Genomic DNA, 19,414 nt, shown 5'->3' on the forward strand with positions numbered 1-19,414 from the left:
CCCTTCGGAGCTTCGAACCGGCGCACATAGCAACTCTAGACTTCACCGAGGGGGATCTCATCTGTAATGCATACCAAGTTATATTAGCCACTGCGGAGAAGGTGGAGTTTGAGTTCATGTTTGGAGTCCAGGGACGGTTGGTGGTCCGTCTTGAGACGAGGGACGATAAGGTAGTCTTCCAGAACGAGACGCTCATGTGGAGAGAGGAGAACGCGAAGGTAAAGCCTCCTTTAGAAAGAGGGTTGGCGAATTGGGTGCATGAGTTGACAGCTTGGTGGATGTTGGACTCCGGGGTGAGATATCTAAAGGCGTTAAAGTAGCTGCTTCGTAGAGCCGAGGTGCCAGGATATATATAGTCATTACAGGGATATCAGGATCGAATAGGAGGAGTGCATTCAAGACATCGGTTGTTAGCACAATCGACACAATAACACAATTATATTTGTTTGCATTGTCATTGTGTAGATGCCGTTGACTGAAACAGCGACGGCCTCGAGTTGACCGAATCCGGTCATTCTCGCCATCCTCCAGGGCTCTCCTCTCTATCCAATCCCCCCTTCCACGCGTCAATCCAGCAACCACAACGGGATACGATGTGCTCAGAGCGCGTCAACGATCTCCTCCATCGTTTCCCGCCTCCTCGACAATTCCAATGACCTCCACGGCCACCATGCCCGCGCGATCGAGGTCCTCTCTCCGCGTCCTGCGCAGAGACCCCAACGACACGGGCGAGAATCCGGGGGGCGCTCAACCACCTCCCCCAAAGCGACCCCGTCTAAATCCCCTCCCTACGCGTCGCCGAAAGAGTTCCCCCGATCTCCTCAACACTACAATCGACAGTTCCCCCTCCACCAACTCCACGAAGCTTCGCCGACCGCGACCGCTCTTCGCGCTTTCCGCTCACACCACTTCCTCTCCGCCACCTGGTAGCACCACGCCTCGCACTAGGAACCTTCGCTTGAACCATACACCTAACTCCAATTCCGCGGCTTTCTACTTGAATGGTGGTGGTCGCGAGTCTCCCGATCCCCTTGATACCATCTCCCCTGCTCCTGCCCCGAAACCCGTTACCTCCGCCTCCAAATCCGCAACCCCGAAACCCAAGCCATCTACTACTAATACGCCCACGCCCACCTCCACGGCCTACCGCCAGCGTCGCCTTACACACTACCTGAAGCCGAAGTCCGAGCTTGAAGAACCTGCCAAGGAGACTCCAAAACCAAAGACCCCCCGACCGGCTCGGCCAGTCGTCGCACCGCCGCCGGAAGAACCAACTCCTCCTCAGACATTGGCAGTACCTGGCGAAACGGCTGATCGCGCTGTTCCGGAGAAGCGGCGCAGCCTTCGCTCCCATGATGGCGGGTCGAGGGTCAAGAGCGAATTGGCGCTGTACTTTCCGAATTACGATCAGATTATAAGCCTGGAGCCTCCGAAAACCGGTATGTGCATGCCTCCGCTGCTGACAGGAATGGAACTAATGGCGAACATAGAGTTGTTTGCAGGGAATACAATAATCAAGCTGGTTGACGATCTCACCGAACCCCCTATTCCCCCCCTTGCCTTTTCGTGCTCGGATGCGGACACACCGTTTGGAAACCCTTTGGTCAATCTACAAAAGTGCGAAGTTATAACTCTGCCTGACTCACGGCCGAACAATGAACCTGGGACTGGACTTGAAGTTGTGGAGGAAGGAAAGGAAGAAAAAGAGGAAGAAGCAGAAGAAGATCCACTGAACGATGAACACTATTTCAAAGCCCATAGACGGCACGAACGACAAGAGAAGCAGCTTCGAAACATCGAGCGCGACCGCGCCCAGCACGAGAAGCAACAGCTAGACAGACTTCTTGACGAGCTAAAAAGCCAAGACTGGCTACGAATAATGGGCATCACATTCCCGGGCCGCAGCCTCTCAGAACCGGAGAAGAAACTCTACGAGCCAAAACGCGACTACTTCATCGCAGAGATCTCGGCCCTGCTCCAGAAATTCAAGATCTGGAAGGAAGAAGAAAAGCGCCGTAAGCTTGATAAAGACTACAAGCCCGCGTCGGCATCCTTCCATTCCGACCCCGCCGAGTCAAACACCAACACTAGTTCCTCTAAAGACAAAGACAAGCACGATGACGAAGACGACACGGACGTCGACGCCCTAGCTGCCCGCCAACTCCTCCAGGAAGCGCGCTCTGCAACAGCCGGGAAGCGGAAGCCAGAGCAACTGGAACATTTACCACCGCTTCCACCTGATCCTCTGAAATCATTTACCTCGTTCTTTGACAAGCCGCATCTCCGCGCGCAGGCTATGTCGGGGAATCGGAAGGGACGCACGAGACTTGCATTTGGGCATCCCGTGCCGGAGCTCGAGGAGAAGGAGTTTGAGCTCCCTGTGGATATTCTTACCCCCGAGGCGATCAAGGATTGCCAGAGAAAGAGGAGGCGGATAAAGAGGGAGAGGGCGAGTTTGGGGTGATGTGGTCTCGCTATTCTCGTTATATTCGATTTTATTGGTCTTCGGGCTTCAGTTGTTAAGGGAGTGAGTGTATAGCTTCTTCTGCCCAGACCCTTTACTTTGTATATATTTACTTTCATTAAGGATACCAGTTTAGTTTATTTTTATACAATTATGTAGTTTATCCATCGTCAAGAGTTGAGAGGAATATCAAGCATCAAGCTTCATTAAATAGACAAGCAAGCATTGGCTATGCAGAGCAATGCAATAAGCAGAAGAGATATATACACGACGGACGCGACGCAATCAATGCAATGAACCATGACCATGACCATAACCATGCAGAAGAAAAAGTAGATCACCACCGATGCTCATGCAAGAAGAAATGAAGAGATAAAAAAAGCCACAACGCCGTCTATGTAAGGCCGAACATCCCAAATATATACCGGATATGCATAATTATACAATAAACGCCTGAGCAAACCTAACCTGTTTGATAAGATCAGGCTAAGCATTGTTCGTGCATGAAAAGCTCGCGGAGCTCGGGTTGTCGTGCAGCGCCTTGCCAGACACCCAGAGACCCATGCCGCAGAGCACGCAGGCGACTGCGATAGCGAGCAGGTTCAGGAGCGTAAGGGATATTTTCTTCCAGTTCTTGAACCAGAGGCCCTTGTTCATGAAGAGCCAGAAGATGCCGGACAGGCCGTAGGTGAACCAGCTGGCGAAGAGGGCGGTGATCAGGGAAAGGAGGTTGGAGAAGACGGGGATCGCCTCCGCAATGATCCAGGCTAGGATCCAGAGGCCAAGGGCGATGGCAACCCAGGAGCCGATGGCGACGGCATCGCGTTTGTGCATGCGGTCTGTGCCGCGGAAGATGCGGACGTAGATGTACTTGGAGGCAACGTGGCCGTAGATGACACCGGCGATGAGGATCTAGTTTTTGTTAGATTTGAAGAGAGAGGCGTAATGGCTGAGGGACATACAGTGGGGAGGGCAATGCCGTAGGCGACCTTGCTGACGATGGGGCTGGCAGATCCCAAAGCGGGCGAGGTGACATCGGCACCACCGAAGCGGTAGATCACGACGGCGGCAATGAGGTAGAGACAGATGTCGATTCCTTGGAGGAGGCAAAGACCCTTAGGGAAGTCGCGGGGGTCCTTGAGTTCAGCGGCGAGACCGAAGAAAGCAGCGTGTCCACCTGGTAGCATTTGTTAGCTTGGTTACATTCAAATACAAGATGCTCAGAACATACAGAAAGCGAAAACAATGTTGGTCACAGCAGTGAAACCGTGGTAAAGATCGGTGTCGACCACTGCTACAACATTGTTGACTCCAGGCTTGGTGATGCCAACGCCAATCATGCAGATCATGACGGCCGAGAAGATACTGATGAATGCTATTTCAATGGTTAGCACTATCCAAAACAGTGGGGGACAAGGAAGACATACAAACTAGAGAGAGCCATGACATCTTCTCCAGAGTGCGAGGCAAGCACAGAATGAACGAAACGACCATTCCCACAACTCCAAAGACAATCGAGCACGTGCCGTGCTCAGTAATGGTGTTCATGGCCACAGTAAACGTGAGGAGATGGCTCGCCATGACGAAGACGAAGAACAACATCTGCGCGACACCCATAAACTCGCGGCCGAATTTTCCTGCCACAACCTCACCCGCGTCCGCCATGTTCGTAACATGCGGGAATCGGTTCTTGAACTGCCCAATGACGTAACCCGTGTATGTCGCAAAGAGACCCAGCGCAACGAGAATGATGATGGCTCTATGAAGTCTGTTAGCGTGTGGTTCTGGTGGCCTGATTAGGGCTATGTCGAATCGGAGACGTACGGGACGAAACCCAAACCTGCCACGGCGGCAGGCAGCGAAAGAACACCCAGGGACACTGTTTCGGCCACCATGAGCAGACCGCATTGCCTGTAGATGAACTGTCAGATTTATCCTCTAGCCGTTCCATTAGACGATCGATGCGTACCACCACTTCAGAGTCTTGTACTTGACTTCAGCAAACTCCTCATCACCAAAGGCATCTGACGTGTACGGGGACTGCGTGTACGGAGGCGGCATCGTCTCGCTCCTCTTCTTCTCGTCTTGTGGAAAAGCGGCTTCGTCGGCCGTCACATTCTTCACTGGGCCTGATTCATCGTGGCCGTTGGGGACCGGCGACTCAGCGTTTTGAGTCATGTTAGAGGACGACGACGACATCGATTGATGGAAGGATCGGCAGGGAGAGTATCAGTCGAGTAGTAGTCGGGATGGATGGAGAGTGAAGGTGTAGGAGAGAGGTGTCGTCGGCCGGGGTATATGAGGAAGAGAAAGAGGATGGGATGACAGATGGCGACGTGAAAAGAAAGTTCCAGCCCTCGGAGGCGCCCGATGAAGCTCAACGGCGCTGATACTGCTCTGAGCAGTCTGCGATGAAACTCAGTCCGCCACCGGGCCATCTGCGGACCAGATCGAGTGGTTCTGGTGGGCCACACAGCGAATTGCGAGCTGCGACGTAACAGAAACGTGAAGAAACTGGGGAAATTTTCTTCAAGGCCTCCGATGCCGGGGACTACTGGCAAGTCATCAACCGCTCATTATTAATTTGAAGACTGGATGTCAGAAACTGTCAACCATATCGTGAAGTTGTTTCTGTGGGCTTGATAGAGCTATATCTGCGATCGGCAGCGTTGACGTTCGCAGCAGGCGACCGCATTGGTCGAGCAGGAACAAGCTCGGAATCTAGATTGTGGCGTGCAGCCTCCAGGACTCCAGGGGCTCAAGACGCCGATGGCCGGAACCAGCTCCCAACTCCAGCCGCCTTCTGGAAGCCTTCTGACAGTCTCCACTGCTCGGCATTGTTGGAGTTGTGATTTTGCCGCTGTAATTATTAAGGACATTATTCATGTCATAAAATAAGCTATAAGCTATACCCATCAACCCCAAAGAGGAAGCCGGAGCGAGCGGAGCAGTCCATTTACGTCAAGGAGCGATGCGGGGTTGAACGTGCAGCTGTTGGAGAAAGCATCCCACGCCTTACCCACGCCCGCAGGGTGACACTGCTGACGGCCGCACCGTGCCACTGCAACGTCCATGCATATCGCTCGGAGTATAGGCCCGAGCACCTACCATATACACTGTCTGCCTGTTATCTTCTCGGTAGATCATCGGCCTTTTGCTGCTAAGGCCCCTGGCTGGCTTTACCCCTCCAGGATTCATTATCCGAGCTCGTCTTAGCAGTGCGGTGCAGCAAAAGTGCGCTGCAGGAAGACATGATAAGAGCTGTCTATCCCGGAGACTGAGCAGTTGGACGTGAGAAACTGCTCAACATCAACAGGTTGCTTTGTGGAAGGTCGACAATGACTCTGATAGACCAGGGCCCGCCTCCATGCCTGGAGGGCGCTGATATTCCCCAAGACGAGAGCGGCGCCGACTTCGACTCCCCAGTCAAGGGTACGTACAGCGATGCACGAGAAGTTTATGGCAAGATAGCTAGCACCAACTTCTCAATCTTATGCGGTGGTTTTAACGGTACCTTATCTTACCTTACACTTACCTACCAGGTTGAAACTGACGAGAGAGCTATAGACGCCTGCCTTGGCCCTCTAATCCCCTACATCCAGCCCTGGTTCCATATCGGCCTGCTCGAAATCTCCTACATTTACCTCGTCAGTTTCGCCGGTAGCTTCAGCGCCTCCTTCGCAAACATCCACATCTGCTCGCACCTAGGCACAGGTGGGACGCTGCTTCTCGGAATCGCGATACAATGCATTGGCTTCGCACTGTTGTTCTGGGCGCCCACGTTCCCCTTCTTCTTGGCGGCGTTCCTCTTCACGGGTTTCGGCTGCGGAATAGCCAATGCCCAGGCAAACAGCTTCACGGTGACCGTGCGTAACTCACATCGCTGGCTCGGGATCCTTCATGCAATGTACGGAGTTGGGACGATACTGGCCCCCCTCGTAGCCAATACGATTGCGGCGCGGGTGCCGCGGTGGCAGCTTTACTACCTGATCTCTCTTGTGCTGGGTGCGACGAATGCTTCGTTTGCAGCCTGGGCTTTCAGGCACGGGTTGTTCAAGCCGAATAATGAAGGGGCTAAGGAGGCGGCTGGGCGAGAGTTACGGGAGACGCTGGCGCACCGGTCGCTTTGGTTCCTCACCATGTTCTTCTTCCTTTATTCGGGGGCTGAGATAACGCTTGGCGGTAAGGCACAATTCATCTTCAGCGGTACTATGGATGCGCGGCTAATGATTGATAGGGTGGCTGGTGCAGTTTCTAGTCGGGGTGCGTCATGGAGACCCTGAGAAGGTTGGCTACGTTGCATCCGTCTTCTGGTGCGGCTTCACCCTGGGCCGCGTTGCACTGGCAGATATCACGCATCGGTTCGGCGAGAGACGCATGGTCTTCATATACATCGCGCTGGCACTCGGTTTCCAGCTGATGTTCTGGCTAATCCCAAACATTCTGGTTAATGCCATTTCGGTTTGTTTGCTAGGTAGGCAGGTGCTAAACTCAGTACAGGAATGAGGTGTCTGACCTTGACTCGACAGGATTCTTCATCGGCCCCTTCTACCCAGTGGGGCTCTATGTCCTCACCCAAGTGGTTCCACAGGAGCTCCATCTCGGGGCGATAGGTACGTGACGAGACCGATAACAGATATTGCCGAATACTAACATTCTATCAGGGTTCGCCGCCAGCTTCGGATCAGTTGGCTGCGCTGCATTCCCATTCTTGACAGGAGCGATAGCTTCTCGAGTGGGTGTTATAGTCCTGCAGCCGATAATGATAGGCTTGCTAGTTGGCGTAGCGTTCTTCTGGGCTATAGTCCCAAAGCCAGGGCGCATACAGCTGACTTGATGACAGAGATAACCATAGGCAAATGCAACATCTGCGTGGTGTTAGCAAAATACCGATCCAGATTGAGGTCCACATACAAGCACATATGGCGTTCGCATTTGAGATTTGAGTTGTTGAGCGTCTTGCCGGGTATAGTTAAAGCGAGAGACCTTGTTCAATAAGATTGTCAGTATATGAGATTTAAAAGCACTCAAGAAACCGAATGGGAACAAGTAGTTCAGAGAGAAGATTGAAGTCGTCAATGCCTTACACATGTACCATATGGTATGGCGTTCCGACTAAGGATGACTGATACGATGATTTCATCATATAATAGGAACAATGACAGATAAAGGAAGTGAGAAACTCACAGCAGAGACAAGCGCTCATTGTGTCTTTTCAGAAGACAATGTCCGACGGAATCCTTCAGGTCTGGTCGCCGGATCAATCATCATAAGAGATGAGTCTGCGTCCAATGAACTGAGAGGCTACCTGCCTGCTCCTAGGTTGAACACTAGGCGTAGCGGAAGCAGGAGTTTCCTCGTTGTAATCCAGCTGGACATCATTCGGGGCACTCGACTTTGATGGAGGCTTGGACGGCGACTTCCTCCTAGCCGCAGCAGGAACACCAACGCCCGACCCATGCCCAGCTTCATCCGCAGAGCGCTTCTTGCTGGCCACTGCCTTTGTGTCAAGCTCGGGAGAGCCCAAGCCAGACATGCTTTCCTTCTTTTTTGAACTCTCACTTCGATCCTCACTATCCTGAGTCTGAGGTTCGACTTGAGGTCCAGCTTCCGCTCCACCGCCATATTTCCTCTCATACTCCTCATTCTCTTTCGCGATCTGCCTTTCGCGCAGAAGCGCATGGACCTCGCTATGGCGGAAGATGCGGATTTGTTCGTCTGTGAGCGTGCGCTTTACGCCGTCGGGATAGTAGCCGAGATCGTTCTCGTTATCTTCTTTGGCGAATTCATCATCAGGGTAGCGATTATCGTTGTAGAAGTTGAGGGATGGGATCGCGGGGGGCTGAAGAGGCTTTAAAGTCGCAGGGAAGTGTTTGGCTCGGAAGGCTTGGAGGTCTTCCTAGGTGGTCGGTTAGCTTGTCAGGGGCCGAGAGATGGTGGTTTTTAAGAGATTACTCACGAGCGTCACTGGTGGAACATGATAAGACATGTCTCCGGTGGGTGTAGAGCCACTGATCAACGAAGGTCCGTTCGACGCGTGGTGGTTTGTAAAGGATAAAGACATGGAGCTGAAACTGAGATTGAAGCTAAAGAAGCGCGTCATTCAGTGCGTAATGAAACGGTAATATTACGCGAATTTTCACCAGCTCACGGACAACCAAACAACAACCAGGTAATTGGTTATTTAAGAAAGAGATCAATGGACTGCATAAGATTGCGGATTGAGATTTGGGTATTTAGATAGTGGTCCATTACAGTGGTTGGGTGGGTTGGTAGAATAAACAGCATAGATGTCTACAGACCGTATAGCTAGACCGGAAGAGACATCCGTATCGTTTCAATCAAGCTCTATTGGCTGCGGCTGGCGCATATCCAAGCGCAGGCAAGCTTATGTTTTGGCAGGACAGCTCTCTCGCCGCAGACAATGTGCATATCATAGCGGTATGCTTGAGACATTGTTGCCAAGCTTGGCCTTCACACAATCGAATTTGATCTTGAGGGCCCTAAGCGGCTGAAGATCTATACTTTCCAAGCGTTTCTTGTCCTCAGCAGAGGGCTCTGTCAAGCTCCAGGCAATAGAGACATGGAAGCACTCAGAATAGTCACGGGTTGAAGTAAGCTTACCGCTCTTGATATGCGGTTGGATCCCTCCAGATGCCGAAGAGTCCAATGCCGGTGCATACAGTGGCGGCTGGCCAAACCGGCCGAGTGAGTGATTGGAGATGTGTAGAAGACGATTTAGGCAATCTTTGTCCGGCCGTTTTGCACGGAGCACATAAAACCACCGCGTCTTCTCAAAATTAGACACCCAATCCAGACTCTCGACCTGAACATCAAATCTAATTTGAGAAGTTAGCTTGCATCACAGAGCTCGGGGAATGGCACGAACGGCGAGACATCAGAGACTTTCAGCGCAGCTTCAAAAGTGTCCATAAACGGCTGCCTCTCCTCGGTTCTGAGGACCACCGGCCGCGAAAGGCTGATGTGAAGAGGGAGTCGTACGCCGAGATCATTATGCAAGGAGCTGTGAAGGTTCGCTTGTTCCCCTTGAAGCATATGCTTTGCTTGGGTGATTATACTACCGAGAACTTTGAGCTCATCTTTTGACGGATACCCTGCACTTCTTAGTGAGTAGACTAAACAACCAGTCCGTAAGAGGAACTCACACTCTAGATATATATGGGTAGGCCAATTTCCCTCAACATGAGGTATCGCTCTCTTTCGGCCGCCATGAAGGCTCGGATCGTCCCCGACACTGACCTTGACGCTAGAAGCATAAAGATCGTGAAATGATGCAGGCAAAGGCGGGAGTGATGAGGCCGGGGTACGACCTGGAGGGTCTTGGTTTGGTTTGGTTAGTTTTCTCGGAGGTCCTTCCTTCTCTGAGTCTGTTTCCGAGTCAGAGTATTGCACCAGAGCCATGGGGCGTGCCGTCCAAGCAAAGCATCGCCTTCTGTTTAACTGACGAAAATCTGCAGCCTCAGGCAGAAGTAGTCAAAATACAGCTCTGTAAACGTGACCTAAAGCCAATGCTAGTGTTAGTCAGCAATAGTATAACCACAGCATATCTTCTTCATCCCTTGACAACTTCACATTTATCTTCTTGATACGCCGAACCTCTTGCATGTCATACTCTGTCCAAAGTGCATAGCCAAGCGACCGACGAAGCACTCCTAAAAAAATGCTCAAGGCGACGAAAGGGTTACTGGAAAATCACAAAAACAGCCACGAAGAGCTCGAAGAGCTCGATCAACAAGAATACTTGAGCCATACAGTCCACTCTTTGCATCTCTCGGGAAGATTAGGTGGATAATTGCTTCTTGACAAATTTGGTCCTTTATTTAGTTAACGGCATTGGCCCGAGGGAAAATCGTCAAGTAATTGCCTCCGGGCAGGCGGCTTGTTTTACCAGACACCCCGAACAACTATCATATACAGAGAACTACAGATCCGTGATATGTTTCATGGCATTTAGGTATGATGAACACCATTGCAGATGATTTTGAAAGGGGATATGTACTTGTTCAATCTTTGACTACTTGCAGTGAGACCGCATTCTGCTGATTTCGTCAGCGCAGAGGCGTCGGCAATCGCAGTCATCTCTGTTACTTTTCGCCCCGGCACTTACTAGATGCGGACCCGAAGTATTGGTCTCACACTTGCTCATTTTTAGAGTTCTTCCTCCAGCGGCATTAGATTGGGCGCTGACTTGGGACTGAACCTTTGTTCATTGTGCCCCGTTTTGTGCCATGTCGTATTTTACGCCTCAGTGGTTCGTCGCTGGGTATAGGTGCAGAAGCTTACAATGTGGTGGCGCAGTGGGCTTCCAGCAGTGAGCCATGTTTCGTCCTATAAGCCAGTAGGGTAGTTGTCCCGCTCGAAGCACCCCGTCGATGATTTGGACCCTGATTGCTCGTATATATGCTTTTCAGTACTATTTTCTTTCTGTGAGCATATCGTATATCTCTATGAGTTCTGAGCGATGGTGAATATTATAAAGAACAATATGAGCGCGACACCTATTGTTCGTAGCAACTGAATATCGCTGTAGACATAGCTGTTACTATGCAAGATAGGCCAAAATGAAAACTGGTGATATCGGGCTACACCAATGTTATCATTGGCCTAAAGGGTATGCATCCATCCATCAACTCTTCGCAGGAATTACATCGTTTGGAAGAAAGAAGAAACTGAACTTCTATCCCTATCAGAACCACAGCTGTGTTTGACCTCGACATCTACCCATTGAACCGGGAGCGTACATTCTACGACTAAGTCTTCATGCCCGCCTTGGTACCTAGGGAGAGCATGCTGAACCGGTTCTCGGCATCAACTAGAGATAGTTTTGACTACAGTGGAATTGGAATTCCATATTGATATGGCTACTATAATTGGGTTAAGATGGGCTGGTCGTAGGGAGTGCGAGTGTCGAGCTGGAAGTGTCGGGCTGGCGGGTAACAGGGGCTACCATTTTATCTACCACTTGCGTCAGAGAAGATGCCTGTTAAGGACGGTTATGTATGATCATGGTTACTCTGTGCTTAGAAGTGTCATCGTCATAGTCCTGGGTGTTCTGGAAGACCAGAAACGCATAGGGCTGATGGGGCGAGGCTAGACCGAACTGGCCCCGCCGTTGCTAGGGTTGCAACCATACTAAGGATAACCTTAAATCGTAGCGCATTTCAGAGAACAGCTTGAAGGAACTTGATTGAAAGAAAATGCAACTATCTGACTTTATTGCCGTCGAATAGCATTGAGACCTGCAAAACTCCGACTTTAAGCTCCAAGACGCGCCTCGGCTAAGATGTACATTCTTCATTCCATCAGCTGCGTGGCGCCCAGAATCGGGTGCCGAGTCAGCTGATGGTTAACTTCGTGATTCAAAGAAAAGCTTTGCGGGCCTTGCGGTGAAGCGGGCTTTGAACTAAAGCAGCCAGAATCAGCCAATATTCGTATTCATGCCTATCCAGACTAAGAATCGGAGTCTACAGCCGCTCGGGTGCGATGGAAGCGATCGTTCCCCATCTTTTCATCATAGGTCTGGACCCTGTCCCACTTGAAGCAGCCTAGTGCTCCCGCAAATTCCGTAAGCCTTACCCAAACAGGCAGCCACCTAGACCAGGATAGGCAATGTTCGTGACTGACAAAGAGGGTGGTGCGGATCTCAGCGGAGCCATCATGCGTCAGCCTGGAGTCTCTCACGTCACTCACACAGCCCGGAGGCAATGACCGTGAGAAAGTCAGATTGGAGTATGGCCACTGTGCTGAGCCATAGAGTCATAAATATGCTTTCCTCTTCTCGTCGCTTGCCCAAATCTTTCTCTTCTATCCACAACTACCTCCCTCCATAGCAACGACCTGTCAAAGTGTTAACCCACTAGACATATCCAGTCTATATACCTCCTCACATCAATAACTGCAAGCCCCACCAACTGCCTCGCGACAGGTACGTAAGGCTTCAATAGTGTCTCGTACTATTGCAGCCCGCTGACACCTTGCAGCAAATCCTGCTGCGCTCCCAAACACTTTTTTTTTCTCAGATATATTCTTCGACTTCGCCCTTCTCGTCTCAACATCCAGAAATGCAGCCATATCAAATGGATTACGCATACCCCGCGCTCGGCTCTCAAAGCCCAAGAAGCATGAGCTCCTCATCATCCATAGGCAGCGCAAGCCCATACCAGCGCTTCCTCTCGCCATCGCCTTCACCAACTCGATCTTCCCGAAGACTGGGCCGCTCTCCTTCCGTCCCGTCCGCCGACTTCGCCTACGCCGAATGTCTCTTCGACGCTTCCCAGCACAGCCGCGGAAGACGCTCCCGACGCACCGGACGAAATGTCCGGCATTCGCAGCTAGTCAACCCCGACGTCATTGACCGTTTGGACACGGCGTCGCAATTCTCCTACCACCACGAAGGGCCATACGATGCCGTCTACCCCGAGCGCAATAGAATCAGCCTTCAATCACCCCTTGACGCCGTGCGAGAGTCCAACGCAGAGGCTCTGAAAGCAACCCCCCATCACAAGATCGCGGACGCCATCAACCGTCGCCGACCTCTTGACGGAGTCGCCTTTTACCCTTCAGGCCATACCGATCGAGAAGGTCAGACGTACGACTACGAAGAGGGACAGGATATGATGGCTGACTTTTCTTGGCACCCTCGTCAGGTATGTTGCCCATTCAACCTTGTTTTCATGGAGTACATATACTGACATTCCTTCAGAAATACACCGATGAAGACTTTCGAAATGATCCCTTCTACACAAGCACGCCGGCAAAACCCTTTGCTCCAATCCGCAACGTCTTCCGACGAAAACACAGGGCCTCGACTTAGCCTTTATTTTTTTTTTCCACGTCTCTTTGCTTCCTTGCTGATTGGCTGATTTTGTGTACCCAATACCCATCTGTACGGAGTTGGTGGAGTTGATTTGGGCCATTTGTCTCGCTTTTCGTATCTGAATCGAGGCGCTTTTCAGACTGAGTTATCTTTCTTTCAAGGCGGCTCATTGGATGCCCGGAAGACTCCTCAATTTACATAGCCCATTTGACTTTATTTCTCGTGTTCGGGCCCTCGTCGGGCATATATACTCTCGGTTCTGTACTCCCTATATATACATCGACCAGCGATATGCGTGACCACTTTGACCAAGCAGACTTCAAGTGGATTATCGACAGGTCATCTTGAAGAATTGATCTCTTAATCTCACATCCCCAGCTCTCCTTGGCTGTAGAAGAAATGTTTTAGCATAAATGGCGGCAGACTCAGAGAATTGGCACGTGCCAGTAAGCTATGCAGGAGCGCCGCGCGAAGCAAGGAAAACACTTCTACCTAATAGTCCATACACTACTCGGCGCACTTTAGACATATCGAATCTAGGGAGCCTACAGGACCAAGAATATTCATACGTAACTGCCAACACCTGAGACTGCAGTGTGACTGGGTATATTGCACTGCCTCGCCAGCTGTCTTCGTATAGGTGCAGTTCAGCAGGCACTCGTTCTAGGTGGCATAACTAATAAAATGTGCGATTGTGAGATGTTAGGACAGCTGATCCCTGTGTGTACAGCAAGATGCCAGGTTGAAACTACCAGGGTAGTTGTATGTTTAAGTCAAAAAGTGCCTGGGGCACCAAGAATCGCCAAGATTGATTATGTAAACAGGTTCCTCTCGTCCCAAGGACCCTTCCTCTCGCTCCACTTCGATTTTCCGAGCCATCGATACTTCGACCAAGTGTGCCAGGATAAATACATCCTCCAACATTGTCCCGACTCGCCCCTATGAGTTAGCCCCCCTCAGGCCTTCTCTCGCTGACCGCATTTGAAGCCCTGGGCTCAATGGCGTACGACTTTGCAGCGTTCGCAGGAGTCACCGCCGCTTTCTTTTCCTTCAACCCATACTCTGATTGATGGGCTGTCCGCATAGGAATTCCCTTCTCCATTAAGCTCAAAAGAAATGCCACCGCGGAAAACGCCAAGCACACCTCCCAGACATTTACCAAGGCCGATGTATACGCTGCGATTACCTGGCCCTGTACCGGCTCAGGCAGGGATTTGATATACGTCGCAGAAACATGAGCGTAGGCAGCGCGCCATTGCCCATTGCCGCTCGTACCTGTTCGTCAGATACCCGTCGGAGATAATGCGCGAAGCGGCTGTTGAAGATCGCCGATGAGATCGCTATCCCCCACACACTGCCGAATGAGCGGAGGTATCCCCAGGTTGCGGTTGCCGGAACAAGGTCAGCATGTGGCAGTGCGCCCTGGACTAATCGATGTAAAGGTCTGTGGCGAGTGTGACCAACCCGTACCCGAGCATGTGGATGGGCTTATATTTTCCCCAATGTGAGAGCGCAAAGCCTGCGAAGACTGCAGGAGGGGCGGCTATGAGCACGCTTGGGAGGAGTAGAACACCGGAACGCTGCGGTGACACGAGTAAAACACTCTGAAAATAGATCGGCAGGAAATAGGAGCGCCAAAAGGTAAGCATTGACGATAAAAATGTTCCTAGCAGCGTTACAGTGCTGGTGCGATTCTCGAACAGACGGTTGGGGATAGTCGGCACCCGGGCATAGGGCGTCGATTCAAATACGTGGAACCCCACCATCCCAGCAATTCCGATCAGAAATGGGACCAGAATGTGCCATGAGGACCAGTCATATGCGGTGTCGGCCCAGGAGAGGGCAATAAGGATTGCAATCATGGCTGTGATGAGCAGCAGGTTGCCGATCCAGTCCACCTGCTTCATCTTTTGCTTGATCGTAACGGTCTTTCTGTGCGTTATTTGCAAGAAGAAGAAGAAGAATTGCAGGACGAGGACGATTCCGCCGACTGGCAGGTTGAGGTAAAACACCCATCCCCAGTGGCCGCTCTGCGCAATTGCGCCTCTTATCACAGGACCAATGGAAATGCCGATTCCGAACATGCCAAAAATGATGCCTTGGTACTTGCCACGGTCCCGAACCGAGACCAGATCGCTAATGATTAGATTCACCATTGTGCTGATTCCCGCACCGCCGAGCCCCTGCACCAGACGGCCTGTAATCAACATAACGGGTGAATTCGCTCCCCCACTAATCCCGCTTCCCAGAGTGAAGATTGCTACAGCGAGCATAGTTGGCCACCGCCGACCAAAGACCTGCGCGAACCGGCCGTAAAATGGGATGAAGACCGTACTACTCCTGTCAAAATCAACCTCGAGCAACAGACATTCGGGGCACGTACGACGTGAGCAAATAGCCATCGATGAACCAGGTGTATTCGGCTCCAGCATTCAAGCTTGAAGTATCAGAGACAAGGATGTCGAGGTGACGGTCGACTCCAAGGCCGGTAGTAGAGCAGCTACACAGAGAGGAGGAAAGATGGCCCAGAATCTCCAGCTCCGCGCCAGTGGCTGCGTAGCCTGAGGCTGGGAGGCGGGAGTCTGCTGCGGCGCTGGGGGCTGTTGTGCGTTCATGGTTGATGGTTGCAGGGCCGGAGGCGATAGTGATACTCGAGTTGGGTGTGCCTGGACGGCGGAGAAAAGCTTTGGCGATGGCCAAGTGAATCTTGGAAAATGCTTATCGGAGTTAGGGTCTACGCAGTCATTGCAAAGGAATTATGCTGCTTAACTCCTGGCGAGGGCACGGCGCTTTGGCGTTGGACTTTCTTTGTTTATTCTGAGCCTGACTCGCGTGCATCGGACGACTTGACTTACCTCGATATCATCGCTAGTATCCAATTACTGATTGACCAGCAAGAAGGTGAATCGAACCTGACGGGCATTTGGAAATATCATGTCAGGTACGTGGTGCACCATGCCTAGGTGGGCGAGAACTCGCATCGTAAGACGGAAGTTCAATAGCTATCCTAAATGACCTGGTAGCTTTGGACAAGAATACATTGGCCTGCACTAAGAGATAATCCAGATTCGATCTAGTCCCGCCAAATCACGACATGCTTCGCAATCCTACTATCGTACTCGATTTGTCCAATTTCAGCATTTGGGATGGGTGGGACTGGGAGCAATGAAATCTTCTCCAACTGCGCTGGCTACGCATTCTACAGGCGGAAAAACACTACGAAATGCAGGCTAGAGGATTCGACGCAGCTGGGGTGTCAGGCAAGTAGGCAAGGCTACGCCGAAAGGCCGACAAGCGAGGTACCGTGGATTCTACTGGTGAGGCCCAATTGCGAGGCACATTACATTTGATGGATATGCACATGATTGGGTACAACAGAGCATTACCAAAGCGAATGGAGCCGCCTAGTTGTTCTCTCCCGCTGCGTCCTGCTGCTGCTGCGCTTCTTTGGGGCAAGGCCGTCGTCAAATCCAGGAGCTCATCATAGCGCGGATAAGTGCTCTTGTCGTCCACGACATTAGCAACCTTGCCATCCTCCACGTACCGCTCGACCCAGGACAAATCGGCCACAGTGTTGGCCCTGTTGACGAATGGCTCCTCGCTCTCCTGGAGGGCTTGGAATTCCGGGTCGTGTTGACCCGATTGAGCTCTGCGAAAGATCGGAAGTAGAACTCGATGGTTACGTCATGGTCCTGCGAACATGAGCTTAGCTCAGGGAAGATAGGGCATAGAGGAGGAGGGAGAGGTACGTCAATAACCCAGCCGCGGTTGTTTCGTTGGTTCATGCCCTCGATGAAGGCGCGGTAGGCTGGCGGGGAGTAGCACTGTTTTCTAAAAGATGTCCCTTGTCAGACGAGGCATACGCATGTGCAGAAGGAGACAAGACACTTGTGGCTCACCTGTTGGTACATGAAGATGCCATGCTTAGCGTGCAACTTGGCCACTTTGACAACATAGTCGCGGGCGAAGTCGTGGCCTTCACCACCCTGCCGGGCCTGGCCCTTGTACAGCTTGATGGTGAGGCGGAGGAGGCGCTCAGTTCGTCCTGTTGCCATGATGATAGTTCGATACAGCAGTGCTTAGAATGCAGCTTCACAATCACACAGGGTAAGTGAGTTTATATGTGAGTTAGGGCACGGAGTTAAGGGAGATTAGCAGTAGGCGCTTGCTTAGGTCCATCCGCAAGGCCAAACTCCGATATCGCATCTAGTCACTAACTAGACAGAGTTTACGCTTTGGATCCTGCGGAAAAGGTGTTAGTGACCGACTCAGATATCCGGCTTTTGGGCATGTCAACAGTCAAGCATGGTGTAGATCGGTCCACTGCTATGATCGGACGGCCCGCGCAGGGCCCAGATATCCGCCCATCGAGGACTCCACCATCACCACTCGGTCCAGGTCTCTACTACAAACTTCTGCCTCTACTATATGATTGACCTGGCTGTTGAACAAAGTACTTACCTACCAATCCGAATCAGGATGCAGGATGGCCACCTAGAGAGTGGAAAAGAACATATCTACAATCCGGATGTCCCCAGTACAGATCATCTGGTTTCTCTTATAGATCAACATAGAGATACCTCCCTTGCCTATCTCTTCGACATGTCATCCGTATGACTGCAATAAACGAAAGAAGACGCCATACTCCCAGACCAGCGCGCAACTAAGCGGTCTGCGAGTACATACATTCCTTATAGCCCGTCTGGGGATTGACCTTGCACGTGTAGGAGCGGCAGCATTGAGCGCACGTCGGCTTGTCCGTGCAGCATGGCTCGCCGCGGGTGTTGCAGTACCGGGAGCCTTCCAATAGAGCATCTTGGCCTGTCGTGTATCATGCAAAAACTATTAGCGATGCTCTTTTTTTTTCCAGGTTCCGGGGGTATTGTTGAGATTGAGCAGCGTGCTGGATATGAAACAAACCATTGTCCTCGAGGAGATGGGTCTGGGCCTCGGCCTCGGCCTCCTGAGAACTGCGTGCATGGTCTTTGTCTGTATTCAGGCAGCAGGTCCAGCAGTTATCGGTATTCTTGATTTTTGCGGAGAAAGATTAGCCGTGGTTCTGGTAATATTTCGGCCGATTGAGGAATGCTTACGATCTTCCTCGCGGCCTGTCCGGGGTGAAAACGAGACTGTTAGCCAAATTGGATGCTTCTTAGACAAGGGCAGTCTGTCCCTGCATACCATGTTATCTGGACAAGCGGGTTGATGCACAAAACACGATCGGAGGCAGGCCGAGGTGTCCGGGACTTTGACCTCCTCCACTCTATAGAGGTGGAAGACGTTAGGGACAGCCAAGGCGACCGGGAGGGTTAGAGCTGCGAGGTGTGGCAGGCGCATGATGTCTCAAAAATCAAAGGATGTAGTCTGATGCTTGAGGGTAGCCTTTCAGCGAGTATATGAAAATCGCGAAGCCTCAGTAGAGGGATCTCTGCCATGTTATAGCAATGCAAAGTTATCGAATCAACTTTGAGTCTATGATGCTTTGACGGGTCATCATTTGTAGGTCTTTTCTAGGTCATGAATAGTTGCATGATCCAGTTCCGAAGATTGAACTTTCCCATCGTGCCTGAAGATTGCCATGTAATGGCTATATAGTCTTTTGGCTGATATCTGAACACTTTGTTGTTGGGTTCAGCGAAAATGGCCTTTTGTGTCTCATTGCCGTAGCCTATATAGCCTTGGAGAAGCCGCTTCCTCTCAATACCATCACACCTTTATGGAGTGTCCTTGCTGAGTATGGGTTTCAGCAACATGTCTGAAGGTCAGCTAGATAGCCCAAGGGCTAGCTTAGACCAGGCGAGCGTAGGAGCTACATAGCATAGCACCATCCATATGGCGCATACTCCGTAACCCTTGGAGGCTTAGACCCTGGTGGCCTGACAGGGACCCTGGCTACTCCTTAACAGTCTGGCGGTTTGCCGGAGCCCGTACCGAGAGCCCGGGGCCATGCCTTATTCTGATACAGTGTAAGCAACTCTTTGTGCACGCCAGGGGCAGAGGACAGGTGGTCGATTTGAACAAAGGAAAATAACACTAGAAGCTGAATAATGCAAGATAAGGTCGTGGAAGGGACTGCTGAACGCTGCTTAATAATGACCGGATATAGCGGAGTC

General features: G+C 51.5%; 8 protein-coding genes across 8 annotated transcripts; 3 read left to right on the plus strand and 5 right to left on the minus strand.

Annotated features, from left to right (window-relative positions):
* The first annotated feature begins 464 nt into the window (after positions 1–464).
* On the plus strand, positions 465–2,628 carry BDW74DRAFT_61118 (acetyltransferase SAS4-like domain-containing protein). Its single transcript, XM_073733290.1, has 2 exons — positions 465–1,439; positions 1,491–2,628. The coding sequence occupies exons 1-2, from the start codon at positions 653–655 to the stop codon at positions 2,462–2,464; spliced, it is 1,761 nt and encodes a 586-aa protein (XP_073581329.1). The 5' UTR covers positions 465–652; the 3' UTR covers positions 2,465–2,628.
* Positions 2,629–2,646: 18 nt separating this feature from the next.
* Positions 2,647–5,012, minus strand: BDW74DRAFT_158101 (neutral amino acid permease). The gene is made up of 6 exons (XM_073725259.1): positions 4,434–5,012; positions 4,289–4,375; positions 3,892–4,223; positions 3,696–3,839; positions 3,427–3,641; positions 2,647–3,376 (listed from the first exon to the last, which is right to left on the minus strand). Exons 1-6 carry the CDS (start codon positions 4,661–4,663, stop codon positions 2,951–2,953), a joined length of 1,434 nt encoding a protein of 477 aa, XP_073581330.1. The 5' UTR covers positions 4,664–5,012; the 3' UTR covers positions 2,647–2,950.
* Positions 5,013–5,299: 287 nt separating this feature from the next.
* On the plus strand, positions 5,300–7,599 carry BDW74DRAFT_158113 (putative MFS transporter). The gene is made up of 5 exons (XM_073725260.1): positions 5,300–5,974; positions 6,032–6,646; positions 6,702–6,938; positions 6,994–7,077; positions 7,129–7,599. Exons 1-5 carry the CDS (start codon positions 5,803–5,805, stop codon positions 7,299–7,301), a joined length of 1,281 nt encoding a protein of 426 aa, XP_073581331.1. The 5' UTR covers positions 5,300–5,802; the 3' UTR covers positions 7,302–7,599.
* A 125-nt stretch (positions 7,600–7,724) lies between these two features.
* On the minus strand, positions 7,725–8,528 carry BDW74DRAFT_180707 (DUF3807 domain-containing protein; the record flags this gene model as incomplete). Its single annotated transcript, XM_073729803.1, has 2 exons — positions 7,725–8,363; positions 8,424–8,528. 2 exons carry the CDS (start codon positions 8,526–8,528, stop codon positions 7,725–7,727), a joined length of 744 nt encoding a protein of 247 aa, XP_073581332.1.
* A 369-nt stretch (positions 8,529–8,897) lies between these two features.
* Positions 8,898–9,886, minus strand: BDW74DRAFT_180708 (HVSL domain-containing protein; the record flags this gene model as incomplete). Its single annotated transcript, XM_073729804.1, has 3 exons — positions 8,898–9,303; positions 9,354–9,579; positions 9,631–9,886. 3 exons carry the CDS (start codon positions 9,884–9,886, stop codon positions 8,898–8,900), a joined length of 888 nt encoding a protein of 295 aa, XP_073581333.1.
* A 2,343-nt stretch (positions 9,887–12,229) lies between these two features.
* Positions 12,230–13,676, plus strand: BDW74DRAFT_158118 (uncharacterized protein). Its single transcript, XM_073725261.1, has 3 exons — positions 12,230–12,410; positions 12,466–13,131; positions 13,188–13,676. Exons 2-3 carry the CDS (start codon positions 12,547–12,549, stop codon positions 13,296–13,298), a joined length of 696 nt encoding a protein of 231 aa, XP_073581334.1. The 5' UTR covers positions 12,230–12,410; positions 12,466–12,546; the 3' UTR covers positions 13,299–13,676.
* Positions 13,677–14,247: 571 nt separating this feature from the next.
* Positions 14,248–15,916, minus strand: BDW74DRAFT_169482 (major facilitator superfamily domain-containing protein; the record flags this gene model as incomplete). The annotated part of the gene is made up of 5 exons (XM_073726997.1): positions 14,248–14,493; positions 14,577–14,723; positions 14,762–15,635; positions 15,685–15,738; positions 15,780–15,916. The coding sequence occupies 5 exons, from the start codon at positions 15,914–15,916 to the stop codon at positions 14,248–14,250; spliced, it is 1,458 nt and encodes a 485-aa protein (XP_073581335.1).
* A 792-nt stretch (positions 15,917–16,708) lies between these two features.
* On the minus strand, positions 16,709–17,492 carry BDW74DRAFT_61255 (uncharacterized protein). The gene is made up of 2 exons (XM_073733293.1): positions 17,201–17,492; positions 16,709–17,132 (listed from the first exon to the last, which is right to left on the minus strand). The coding sequence occupies exons 1-2, from the start codon at positions 17,254–17,256 to the stop codon at positions 16,766–16,768; spliced, it is 423 nt and encodes a 140-aa protein (XP_073581336.1). The 5' UTR covers positions 17,257–17,492; the 3' UTR covers positions 16,709–16,765.
* Positions 17,493–19,414: the final 1,922 nt, after the last annotated feature.

This window comes from Aspergillus multicolor (assembly GCF_047715735.1).
Source record: "Aspergillus multicolor strain CBS 133.54 unplaced genomic scaffold BDW74scaffold_23, whole genome shotgun sequence".
In the NCBI taxonomy this organism is placed as follows: domain Eukaryota; kingdom Fungi; phylum Ascomycota; class Eurotiomycetes; order Eurotiales; family Aspergillaceae; genus Aspergillus; species Aspergillus multicolor.

What these genes read in the sequence shown, in the direction of transcription:
- BDW74DRAFT_61118 (XM_073733290.1), top strand. Translation starts at nt 653, where the DNA reads ATGACCTCCACGGCCACCATGCCCGCGCGATCGAGGTCCTCTCTCCGC. An exon ending in CCTGGAGCCTCCGAAAACCG is followed by an intron (nt 1,440 to 1,490) that starts GTATGTGCATGC and finishes TGGCGAACATAG; the next exon opens with AGTTGTTTGCAGGGAATACA.
- BDW74DRAFT_158101 (XM_073725259.1), bottom strand. Translation starts at nt 4,663, where the DNA reads ATGTCGTCGTCGTCCTCTAACATGACTCAAAACGCTGAGTCGCCGGTC. An exon ending in TACAAGACTCTGAAGTGGTG is followed by an intron (nt 4,376 to 4,433) that starts GTACGCATCGAT and finishes GTTCATCTACAG; the next exon opens with GCAATGCGGTCTGCTCATGG. An exon ending in ACGGCATTGCCCTCCCCACT is followed by an intron (nt 3,377 to 3,426) that starts GTATGTCCCTCA and finishes AACAAAAACTAG; the next exon opens with ATCCTCATCGCCGGTGTCAT.
- BDW74DRAFT_158113 (XM_073725260.1), top strand. Translation starts at nt 5,803, where the DNA reads ATGACTCTGATAGACCAGGGCCCGCCTCCATGCCTGGAGGGCGCTGAT. An exon ending in CATTTCGGTTTGTTTGCTAG is followed by an intron (nt 6,939 to 6,993) that starts GTAGGCAGGTGC and finishes TTGACTCGACAG; the next exon opens with GATTCTTCATCGGCCCCTTC. An exon ending in GCTCCATCTCGGGGCGATAG is followed by an intron (nt 7,078 to 7,128) that starts GTACGTGACGAG and finishes ACATTCTATCAG; the next exon opens with GGTTCGCCGCCAGCTTCGGA.
- BDW74DRAFT_158118 (XM_073725261.1), top strand. Translation starts at nt 12,547, where the DNA reads ATGCAGCCATATCAAATGGATTACGCATACCCCGCGCTCGGCTCTCAA. An exon ending in TTTCTTGGCACCCTCGTCAG is followed by an intron (nt 13,132 to 13,187) that starts GTATGTTGCCCA and finishes ACATTCCTTCAG; the next exon opens with AAATACACCGATGAAGACTT.
- BDW74DRAFT_61255 (XM_073733293.1), bottom strand. Translation starts at nt 17,256, where the DNA reads ATGTTGTCAAAGTGGCCAAGTTGCACGCTAAGCATGGCATCTTCATGT. An exon ending in GCATCTTCATGTACCAACAG is followed by an intron (nt 17,133 to 17,200) that starts GTGAGCCACAAG and finishes GACATCTTTTAG; the next exon opens with AAAACAGTGCTACTCCCCGC.